Genomic DNA, 12,272 nt, shown 5'->3' on the forward strand with positions numbered 1-12,272 from the left:
CACGGATTCATTAAGCCAGGTGAAACCAATCCTGGATAGGTGCGCGCTCACGGCTCACTCAAATAGACCCCGCCACAGATCACAGATTAACTGATTTACCATGGCAACTAGAGCCGCGTACTTTTCCCCGTCGGAAGCACAAATCCTCATGGAGGCATACGAGGAGGTAAAAGATATAATTAAGAAGAAAGGCAACACCGCCACAGTGATAAAGCAAAGAGAAAAAGCGTGGCAAAGTATTGCAGACCGCCTGAATGCGTAAGTAGTGCACAATTACACACTCACCGCTCCGCTGAAACATCACAATTACAATTCAAATATTTAATTCACATCTCCAAAAATGCAGTTGTACTGTAATTATGAAACGGTTACATTTTTAATTGAAATGCACTGCAGATATGAGTGAAATTGTGTAAAGTAACTCCATCACACTGTATAAAGCTATGATACATTTTTTGATATTTTTACTGAAAACAAGACAAAAATACCAAGTAATTTTTTGCAGTGTGACTCCATTAAATGTGTGTGTGTGTGTGTGTGTGTGTGTGTAGATTAAACATGAACGGGCCAAAACGGACATGGCAGCAGGTCAAAATCAAATACAAGAACATTCTGCAGAATGGTATGGTCCCTGACTAATATTTAACAAAGCACAAGCATATATTGTACCCAGAAGGTGCCTGCTCACACATTGTCTGTACTGTTTTAGCAGTGAAAAAGAATACCCACAGACAAGGCACGGGTGGTGGGTCAACAAAGGCTGACCTTACCCCAGCAGAGGACATGGCCTTGGAGCTAAATAAAGGCAGGCCCGTCTTAGAGGGGATCCCTGGGGGGAAAGAGACGAGCATAGGTTCCTCCCAAGATGCCACCCGCTTCATTCAAGGTATGTCCTTCCATCTCTACATGGGATACAACCACATTCATATTGAATCAATTTGGACTGTCTGACTTTGGTTTACCTATTGCCTTGCCGTGTCTGGCAGCACTGTGTTCCTGTTAGAGCCACCAGCACAAGCACCAGACGATGCTGATCCAGTGAGTACTCCATCAAAGGCATACTGTAGGCCTGGCATGTCTTGTCTACTAGCTTCAATATGAATCCGATTAAATGTGATAGGGTGAAGGCCCCAGTGCAGCAGCAACAGCACATGATGGAGACGATGATGAGGAGGAGACCATCTCTCTGGATTCCAGAAGGCATGAGGTATCATGTTAAGACTGTGAAAGTACTATTTACTCTACAATGGTGAGGAGTCCTCATCAAAATCAAAAAATCTAATTTCTTTTACAGGACCCAGATGCTATACAGTGGGAAAACCAGCCTGGCAACATAGTGCGTATTAATAAAAGGACACCACATCCTGCCAAATTCCAGCTGCGCTAATTGTATTGTGTTCACAGAGCTCACAAGCTATCAGAAAATTGTATGGCAACCACCTCCGGCGCCAAATAGAACTGGCAGACATAGACATTCAGTACAAGAAGAAAAAGATGGAAAATCTTGCACTGGAGTCCGAAATAAAAAAGAGGACAATTAGGAAACTGGACCTTGAAATAAAAAAAACTTGAGAGGGAGGTGAGATATGCCTTCAATGTACACTGTATGCTAACTGTAACACAAATGTATTAATCATTATTTTTCTTTCCTCCCCCAGCTCCAAGAAGATGACACAGCTCAAAATAAAAATTAGGTATATTCTCGTAAAGTCAAGTGAGCCATGACATATGAGCTCTTATTGTGAGCACACAGGACGGTGGCATCTTTCTAAGGTTTTTTTTATTTTCCCAGCAATCAGTACAACCAAGTCATCGTTATAAGGCATCGCCCTCTTTTGCCCACCCCCCCAGCACCAGGTGTGGCCACTAGCCTATATGAAGGCCCAAAATTGTGTGTTCCTTTCTGCTCTGACAATGGCATGCCCATTCGTGCGAGATGTGGTGGATGAAGAAGCACTTGTGCTGAGGAGAGCCTTCAGGCGAGAAAGGGTCTTCAGGGACCGGTTGGACCCACTGGCCTTCCCTGATGACCATCTATATGAAAGATACAGGTTTTCTGCAGATGGCATCAGGTATCTATGCAGACTACTGGGTCCCAGGATTAAGCACCGCACTGCACGGAGCCATGCACTGAGTGTGGAGCAAATGGTTTGTGTGGCCTTGCGCTTTTTTGCTAGTGGAGCCTTCCTGTACTCAGTGGGGGATGCAGAACAGCTGAACAAGGCCACAATTTGCCGCACAATAAGGAGTGTGTGTCTGGCTATCAAAGCATTAGCAGATGTCTTCATCTCCTTCCCTGGCCACAGAAGACTCTGTGACATCAAAGAGGAGTTCTATAGGATTGCAGGTAAGAGGATCTACAAATTACAGGACAACTGTTAACACATAGTAGGATACTCATTACTTTGTGTGACAGGTTTCCCCAATGTCATTGGTGCAGTGGACTGCACACACATAAGGATAAAAGCCCCCTCAGGTGCCCATGAGGCCAATTTTGTGAATAGGAAATCCTTTCACAGCATTAATGTTCAGGTGAACATAACTTTTTGATATTGTCCATTGACGAACACTCTGCATTGCCAGTGATGTGCATTGATTGGTGTAATATTCCTCATCTTATGATTTCAGATGGTCTGCAATGCTGACTGTGTGATCAGCAATGTTGTGGCAAAATGGCCTGGCTCAGTCCATGACTCCAGAATCTTTCGGGCCTCTGAAATCTATCACAAGGTAAGCCACACAACCCCTATTTATAACCATCATGGCTGTGTCAAGAATATCACTGTGTTTATGAGGTAGTAATGATGAGATTTTGTGTTGACAGGTGAATTCTCTGGTGTGTTGCTGGGAGACAGGGGGTATGGCTGCCAGCCTTTTCTCCTGACACCTTTCACAGACCCCCAGGAAGCACAGCAGGCCTACAACCATGCCCATGCCAGGACCAGGGCCAGAGTTGAAATGACCTTTGGCCTCCTGAAGGCACGCTTTCACTGCCTTCACAAATTAAGGGTCAGCCCTGTTAGGGCATGTGATATTACTGTGGCTTGTGCTGTCCTCCACAATGTGGCCTGCCTGAGGAAGGAGAGGGCCCCCAGAGTGCCACCAGCCATGGACTGGGACAATCCGGCAATCTTCCCTGATGACGACAGTGGTCGGCTGCTGAGGGACCAATATGTGTTGAATTATTTTAGTTAGTATGTGTGCTTTCAATTTTGGTTAAATATGTCCTGCGGTGGCAGAGGAATTTGGGTTTTTTTGGGTTCGTTTTTTGACGAATTTGGCCTCTTATGATGTTTGTGCGGTATACTGTGTGTAATACAAGGCTGCAGGGAGGCTACTGCATCCATTCATTTGTCTGTTCAGTTGATGTGTATGGATTTGTCCTGCATTTATTTTAGTGTGCAGACATGCAGGGTGTGTTATATACAGACCTTTGAATGTGTATGTATCATTTTGTATAATATGCTTGGATTCTGTGCTTTCCATCTTGTAGAGTCACTGTGACTTCAGTTTCGAAAGGAGCTGATGGTTTACCTGCTTTGTTTTGTCCTTATTCAATAAAGGAACATAATGTTACACATTGTGTTTTTATATTCATATGGAATGTGTATTTGTTTATATGACAGAGTACTAGGGCCACACTGAAGAAAAAGGATAAAGTCATACATTTATGAGGCTGGTTCTTTCTGCAGAAAAGCTACATATTGTTTTTACAGTTTTGATACTTATGACAATGTGATACTTAATATTCTGGCACATCAGCATGTCTTTGTTTATGAAACCATACTGAAGTACAATTTCACGAAATGCCCCACATCTGTCATTTTTAACAACTGTCCTCCTTTAAAACAACTGGTTACAATATTATGACTTGTGTTTTTTTCCCCTCTGTGGCCCTAATATTCTATCATTTTATATATAGCCTTATAGTCTATGGGAAACTGTAAATTATCTAATGATAGCAACATCATCTAAAAATCATTTTTTATCCAAAATCATTGAAATTAATGATCACAAACGTTTAAATAATAACAGTGGGTCTAGTTATATGTGATAACAATGTATAGTGAGCAGTGAAATAACTATTGGTTTCCATTTGTGGTGACTGCTGACTGACATTAGGGATGAGATTAAATAGATCCTGGAATTTAGCCTGGTCTGGAGCAGGCTAGCTCCACAGAATAAATCTCCATGGTAATTTATACCATAACATATCCTCCTGCCCCCTATCCATCTTTAGTGCAACCGGATTACGGATCAATTGAGCCAGGATCACCAAGATATCCTGGCTTAATCCCTTATCCTAGTTTTGTGCAACAGGCCCCTGGTCTCATCAGCTCCTTATTTATTTCAATTCATTCTGTTTGTGCCTTTGTGAGGTACTGTTCGTTTTGACTCGACTAAGCCTTTTCCTAGCTCGTTAGTGAGAACCAGTTACAGCCTTCAGTCCTGGTTTTGATTCGCCTGCCTGTGTATGGCCATTGCCTGCCTTCATCGAAGGCGTAATAAACACCTGCTGCCCTCTGCATGTGAATCTACACCTTTTTCTCCCTGAGTATTCATTACACATTCATGTAGAAGTGTTTAGAAACATTATTTTCTTATATACTCCAAAATGACAATTTATATTGGGCACAAAATCATCTGAAACACAACCAAAACAAACAGCAAATGAATGCAACATATTTGTGGAGTCACAAGCTTGATGTAATCATTGTGTGCTATGAATATGGGAACAAATACTTCACGTTTTACTACTTTACTGAAACATATTTGTGAATTTGTCACAATACTTTTGCTCCCCTAAAATGGGGGGACTATGTACAAAAAGTGTTGTTATTTCTAAACGGTTCACCCAATATGGATGGAAATACCCCCACATTAAAGCCGATGGTCTTCTCTTTAACCCCATACTCATTGTTTGATTTCAAACCAAAACTTTTGAAGTATAGAGCCAAAAGAAGAAATGCTTCACTGTCCCAATAATTACGGGGGCACTGTATATTTAGTTTGGGAGTGTGTGACATGGGGGTTGGAGACATGTTGATTATGACGTTACTAAGAAAAATGTGTATCAACAATGGCAGCACTGAGCCTTGCTGTTGGAAAAACACATCAGTGTCTGACTTTCGCCTGTAGCATATGCACCTTCCCCGATTTCACTCCTCGACAGTAGTCTGAAGTCGGGAGCTTCAGCCTTACCATCCAAACATTCCCAATATTGTATCCTCTATATAACTCGCCAGTTTAGTTGTCCTAAAAAACTGTTTGTTCAGCCATTCCTACGGGGAAAGAATAGTGTCTAAGGTCTGATGTTAACACAGGCTTAGGAGATCTTATATGTTTTGATATATGAGATAATAAGTCAGTAAATTGCAGTCCCTTAAAATACTGAGTACCTCTGGCACCTCCCTCATTTGCAAAGTTCTATTGTGGGGCACTTAAACATTTATATTGTGAATCTTTCTTGGGCATACCAAGTGTTTGTTGTGTGAGACAATAGGATATAGGACAATATTGGTTTCTATATGTTACATATTGCTGAAAAATACCTCAATAAGCCTGATTTTGGCCTCGTGTTCTATAGTGTGCGCTTCATACCTGTGGGAAACCGTCAACGAGAATGATGGCTCCAACATACGCTACCCTCACTCGCCCACTATTCAAGTAAGACTATTTTCGCAGATCATTTGTTTACCATTAGGCCTATAGTAGAGTGAAAACGTGCAATGTATTCGACAAGTAATGCTAATCTAGTATACATATTTATTTTACTCCTTTTTCGTGGTATCTAATTGGCAGTTACAGTCTTGTTTTATCGCTGCAACTCCTATACCGACTCCGGAGAGGCGAAGGTCGAGAGCCGTGCGTCCTCCAGAACCCAACCGAACCGCACTTAATCCGGAAGCCAGCCGCACCAATGTGTCGGAGGAAACACCGTACACCTGGCGACCGGGTCAGCGGGCACTTCTCCCGGCAGTGCGTGATGGGCCAAGAACATCCCTGCCGGCCAAACCCTCCCCTAAACCGGACAACCCCTCCCCTAAACCGGACAACCCCTCCCCTAAACCGGACAACCTGGCTGGTTGCGACAGAGCCTGGACACGAAAGCAGAATCTCTAGTGGCACTGCGATGCAGTGCCTTAGACCACTGCGCCACTTGGTTGGCCCCAAGTAATGCTAATCGAATTAGAGGGGTCACAGCCAGAAGTCATAAACCCCGCCTATTTCTACAATTTATCTTCTTAAAATGTGATTTTAACCTAACCTTATACCTAACCCTAACCTTAAATTAAGACCAAAAATCTAATTTGTGTTTAGATCAATATTTACGATATATCAAATGTTGACTTTGTGGCTGTGGTAACTAGTGGAAACCTAGAGGCGCAGTTCTGAAATGTTTAAGAAATTCAAGAATGTTTTTCATTTTCCTTGTAATGTCAGCCCTGCCTCAAATACATTTAAGTAATAAACATTTCAGAACCTGGACCAAAACTGGATTATGCCAGTGTAGTATACCAGAGGGAGGCAGAAGAAAAGTAATGATGTGTCGGAGTGGAAAGTTGTAATCCATAATCCATTGTTCTATATTATGGTAGGCGGTTTTAGCAACAGCAGTGCTGGACTGTGGTCGTCATGGATGATAGTTCTGATGGTATGGGTGAGGATGACGAAAGTCATGGACCTGGATGGTCTGTGGTGAAAAGGAAAAGGAAAAATAATGTCCCTGCTATAAGCGCTGCTGACAGCAGTGGCACTTCTAGTGTTGAGGACGTGAAGAGGGTGAAGGTAGTGAAGAACAGAAGTAATGATGTGTCGGAGTGGAAAGTTGTAATCGTGTTTGATGGGACCACGGTTCTCATCTACACCCTATTTGATTAACCAATGCTGTTAAGAAAGAGATAGGGGAAGTCACATTAGCCCAGTTCATTGGTAATGGTAGATTGTATATAATATATATGTATATAATATTTTGTTCTGACCATGTTCAGCAAGGGAAGATTCTGAACATGAAAACTCTCAATGGGAAGAAAATCACAAGTCATGTCACTGGAGCATCGGCTATGTTGAGGGGGGTCATTTCTGGGGTTCTACTATCTATGTCCATAGATTAAATAAAATGTAGAGGGGGGCATAGTGGTTGAAGCCAAAAGGCTGTTCAGAAAGAAAGAGCGGCAGAGACCCACTCCAATTTGCATACCGCCCCAACAGATCCACAGATGATGCAATATCTATTGCACTCAGCACTGCCCTTTCCCACCTGGACAAAAGGAACACTTATGTGAGAATGCTATTCATTGACTACAGCTCAGTGTTCAACACCATAGTGCCCTCAAAGCTAATCACTAAGCTAATGACCCTGGGACTAAACACCTCCCTCTGCAACTGGATCCTGGACTTCCTGACCGGCCGCCCCCAGGTGGTAAGGGTAGGTAACAACACATCCGCCACGCTGATCCTCAACACAGGGACCCATCGGGGGTGCGTGCTCAGTCCTCTCCTGTACTCCCTGTTCATTCATGACAGCACGGCCAGGCACGACTCCAACACCATCATTAAGTTTGCCGATGACACAACAGTGGTAGGCCTGATCACCGACAACGATGAGACAGCCTATAAGGAGGAGGTCAGAGACCTGGCCGTGTGGTGCCAGGACAACAACCTCTCCCTCAACGTGATCGAGACAAAGGAGATGATTGTGGACTACAGGAAAAGGAGGACCGAGCACGCCCCCATTCTCATCGACGGGGCTGTATTGGAGCAGGTTGAGAGCTGCAAGTTCCTTGGTGTCCACATCACCAACAACCTATCATGGTCTAAACACAATAAGACAGTCGTGAAGAGGGCACGACAAAACCTATTCCCCCTCAGGAGACTGAAAATATTAGTCATGGTTCCTCAGATCCTCAAAAGGTTCAACAGCTGCACCATCGAGAGCATCCTGACTGGTTGTATCACTGCCTGGTATGGCAACTGCGCAGCCTCCGACCTCAAGGCACTACAGAGGGTAGTGCGTATGGCCCAGTACGTCACTGGGGCCAAGCTCCCTGCCATCCAGGACCTCTATACCAGGCGGTGTCAGAGGAAGGCCCTAAAAATTGTCAAAGACTCCAGCCACCCTAGTCATAGACTGTTCTCTCTGCTACCGCATGGCAAGTGGTACCGGAGCGCCAAGTCTAGGTCCAAGAGGCTTCTAAACAGCTTCTACCCCCAAGCCATAAGACTCCTGAACAGCTAATCAAAGGGATACCCAGACCCCTCTTTTACGCTGCTACTCTCTATTTATTATCTATGCATAGTCACTTTAACTCTACCTACATGTACATATTACCTCAATTACCTGACAATGACTCTGTACCGGTACCCCCTGTATATAGCCTCGCTATTGTTATTTTACTGCTGTTGTTTAATTATTTGTTACTTTTATTTTCTATTTTTTACTTATCTATTTTTTTACTTAACACTGATTGTTTCTTAAAACTTCTTAAGCATTGTTGGTTAAGGGCTTTTAAGTAAGCATTTCACTGTAAGGTCTACAGCTGTTGTATTCAGTGCATGTGACAAATACAATTTGATTTGATTTGAGAAGTGAAAGCTTGTCAGTATTATTAATGTTTGAGAAGGTTGTACCTAAGAAAGTACAGAAAGGCTTCCTGGCTTTCACTGTTAGAGAGTTTGTCCCGCCTCCACTAAGGTGCTTTAAATGCCAAAGGATGGGACATGTAGCGGCTCTGTGCAAAGGAAAGAAAAGATATGCAAAGTGTGGAGGGGAACATGATTATGGTGAATGTGGGAACAATGTTAAGGTTAAATGTTGTAATTGTGGGGGGGAACACAGTTTAGCATTTGGTGGATGCCAGGTGCAGAAAGAAGCTAGAGAGGCCCAAAGATATAAAATCACTCATAATGTCTCTTATGCAGAGGCTGCAAGGCAGATTGGTTGAACTATTAGGCAGAATGATGGAGACAATAGGGTCAGTCCTGGAATAAGTGGACCTACTGTAGGAAATGTTGCTTAAATTGGTCCAGACACGGATACAAGAATGTTCAGAAATCTTGCTCTCACAAATGTGTTGTTTCAAAGGGCACCTTAATAGTTCATCAGATTGACTTCAATAGCCTTCATTGGAAAGGTTATCAGACCTGCCAAGTTGAAGATCAATGTGGAAGCAGCAAGGGTTTTTAGGAGTAACAGATGTTACTGTCGCCATGATTGTTGATATGTTGACTTCTAATGATGGAATGTCTCAGTATGATGTTAATAAGAGTTCTGGTTTTTGTTATCCTTCAGTGGAATGCCAGAAGCCTTATTGCTAACGGCCAGGAGTTTTAAGAAATATGTAATAGATTTAGAGATCCGACCTGATGTGATATGTGTTCAATAAACATGACTTAGACCACATCTTGATTTGCTACGTTCATAAGAGAAGGTCTTGTATATCGTAATATAACTGCCCCATCTGAATATGAATGTGTGATCGTGGAAATCTACAGTGCAGGTAGTAATATTAAGTTACACAATTTTTACATGTCACGTTCTGACCATAGTTCTTGTGTGTTTTGCTTGTTTTAGTGTTGATCAGGACGTGAGCTGGGTGGGCATTCTATGTTGTGTGTCTTGTTTGTCCGTTTCTATGTTTGGCCTAATATGGTTCTCAATCAGAGGCAGATGTTTTGTGTTGTCTCTGATTGGGAATCATATATAGGTGGCTTGTTTTGTGTTGGGGATTGTGGGTGGTTGTTTCCTGTCTCTGTGTTTTCTCTGCACCAGATAGGGCTGTTTCGGTTTGCCACGTTTTGTTATTTTGTAAATGTTGTAAGTGTTCACAGTTTCGTTTGTAATTAAACATGTTGAACACGAGCTACGCTGCGTCTTGGTCCGATCCCTGTTACACCTCCTCTTCAGATGAAGAGGAGGAAGGCTGCCGTTACATTCCAACAGTTGTCGTCAACTATCTGAAGCGATGTTTGATGAAATATCAGGAGAATTGGGCTCTAGATAGATATGGTGCTACTGTTGCCTCTTCTTTGGATGCTGTTTTTACCAAAAATGAGATGCGTTCAGCCTTAATAGGCTTTGGAGATACAGCCCCATTTTGTGATCAGTTGTGCTGTAATGTTTAAGCATTTACCTGATGAGGTCATGCTTGTTCTCCTGGGATTATTTAATAAGATTTGGAGTGAGGGGTTATACCTTCTGGTTGGAAACGTGCAGTAATATTACCTTATGTAAAGCCTGGTAAGAACCATTCATGTGCAGATAGTTATAGACCAATAGCACTGACCTCTAACTTGTGTAAACTGATGGAAAAGATGATAGTCAATAGATTGTCATATTTCCTGGAGCATAGAGGTTTATTGAGTCAAAGTGGATTCCGTAAAGGTAGATTACTTTGGACGCATTAGTAAAGATGAGCAATGAAGTTGAAAAAACTCTGGTCATGAAAAAAGGGATGGCTACTGTCTTTTTTTTTTTTTACATTTAAAAGGCCTATGACACTATGTGGAGAGAAGGCCTACTGATTAAGATGGAAAGAATTGGTATTGGTGGGAGATTATAACTGGGTTTTGGCCTTCTCATTAAATTGCTCTTTTTGAGTTAAAATTGGATCCATTTTATCTGATGACTATGGAGTTGACAATTGTATTCCTCAAGGCAGTGCTATCAGTCCTATTTTGTTCAACATTATGATAAACAATGTATTTTCAAATCTAGGCAGGGGTATTGGGGCTTCCCTATATGCTGATGATGGAGCTATTTGGAAGAGGGGAAGGAATGTCTCTTGTGTGATCAAATCTATTCAACAAGCTACAGTGGATGTTGAAAGATGGTCGATTGACTGGGGTTTTAAATTGTCTGTGGCGAAGTCTTGCTGTATATTCTTCTTGGAGATGAAAGTTGCTAATATACAGTTGTTTCTGTATGGACAGTCTATGGGGAGGGTTTCTAAGTACAAATATTTGGGTCTATTATTATATTTGGGTCAATGAGTGATATACATGGAAAGATCATGTCATAAATGTTGTAACAAAGTGTAAGAACGTGGTGTATCTTATGCGCTCGGTCTCCGGTTATGAATGGGGTGCTGACAGACAATCGTTGATGGATATTTATAGAGCTCTGATCAGGACAACAATTGATTACGGGTGTATAGTTTATGGAACAGCGGCAAAGACTTAGTTTCAGAAGCTGGACAGAATCCAATATATAGCTTTAAAGATATGTATTGGTGCATTTAAATCAACATATTGCCTTACTAGTGGAAGCAGGTGAGATGCCTTTGGATATATGGCTTAAAAAATTGTAATTAGCTTATTGGGTTAGGTTGAAAGGATGTGAGGTTGAGCATCCCACCGCTGCTGTTCTAGATGACTGTTGGGAATATACTAGTAGACAAGGCAGTGGTTTTGGTTGGAAAGTTTGCTGATGAGAGTGGTTTGAGTGAGATGGAGGTTGGCCCTTCTGTGGTGATAGAGGATGTTCCTCCATGGTTACTCCCAGATCCTGTTGTTGATCTAACCTTGGTAGAGAAAAGGAAAGATTGGTCAGAAGTCAGTAATGTAGGGAAACTGGTTGACAATTACCAGTGGTGACCCGTCATTCAGGGCAGTTTTGAGCCCCACATATTTAGCCTGTTTTGCATGTTATTTTGGCATTAATACGTGTCACATATCAGTTTGCAAACAATGTAAAAAATATATATATCATAGAGTTAATAAAGCCAAATACAAACATGGTCTCTTTTTTGTTTTCTTGAGTAAGGCAGCCCCAAAATGCAGGTGTTTCAGCCTAGCTCAGTGCTTTCTGTGGTGGTGGTACAAGCCAGCAGAAAATACGGAGCGTTGCACCGTGATTAGCTCAGTGTTCTGTCACTCATGGGGACACTACGTCAACGCCAAGTCTAAGGGTAGAGCTCTATAATTCTAGCCCCTTGGGTGCTGCCATAGAGTTACATTAGAAGTGCCCATCCAAGAAGGCTCAAGGTCATTGGCCACAGATAAAATGATGCCAAGTCACTTTATATCTACAGTAGCTTTGATTGGACTGATCATGTCAACATCATACTTTCTAAATCTTAGCTAGCAGTCATCATCATGAATCAAGTCGACAATCTACTGAAAAATCCTTTTTAATCCTTGTCATATGAAGAGAAATTATAGATAAAACGTATCGGTGCTTATCGGCCATTGGACATAAACATTACACAACAAGTTGGAAATCGCAAATTCAACAATGAGTGGTTTGGAAGGAATCAGTGGCTAAGTGCAAG

General features: G+C 42.3%; 1 protein-coding gene across 5 annotated transcripts; it reads left to right on the plus strand.

Moving 5' to 3' along the window:
• The first annotated feature begins 975 nt into the window (after positions 1-975).
• LOC139552470 (putative nuclease HARBI1) lies at positions 976-3,599 on the plus strand. Of its 5 annotated transcripts, XM_071364239.1 has the most exons (8): positions 976-1,038; positions 1,121-1,207; positions 1,295-1,579; positions 1,659-1,694; positions 1,793-2,347; positions 2,417-2,532; positions 2,629-2,730; positions 2,825-3,599. In XM_071364239.1, exons 5-8 carry the CDS (start codon positions 1,876-1,878, stop codon positions 2,882-2,884), a joined length of 750 nt encoding a protein of 249 aa, XP_071220340.1. In that variant the 5' UTR covers positions 976-1,038; positions 1,121-1,207; positions 1,295-1,579; positions 1,659-1,694; positions 1,793-1,875; the 3' UTR covers positions 2,885-3,599. The 5 variants fall into 5 exon arrangements, 4 of the variants coding, with proteins under 4 accessions (XP_071220340.1, XP_071220341.1, XP_071220339.1 ...); XM_071364240.1 differs by having other exon boundaries at positions 1,295-1,694; XM_071364238.1 differs by having other exon boundaries at positions 1,295-1,336; positions 1,405-2,347.
• Positions 3,600-12,272: the final 8,673 nt, after the last annotated feature.

Source organism: Salvelinus alpinus, chromosome 24, assembly GCF_045679555.1.
Source record: "Salvelinus alpinus chromosome 24, SLU_Salpinus.1, whole genome shotgun sequence".
In the NCBI taxonomy this organism is placed as follows: Eukaryota; Metazoa; Chordata; class Actinopteri; order Salmoniformes; family Salmonidae; genus Salvelinus; species Salvelinus alpinus.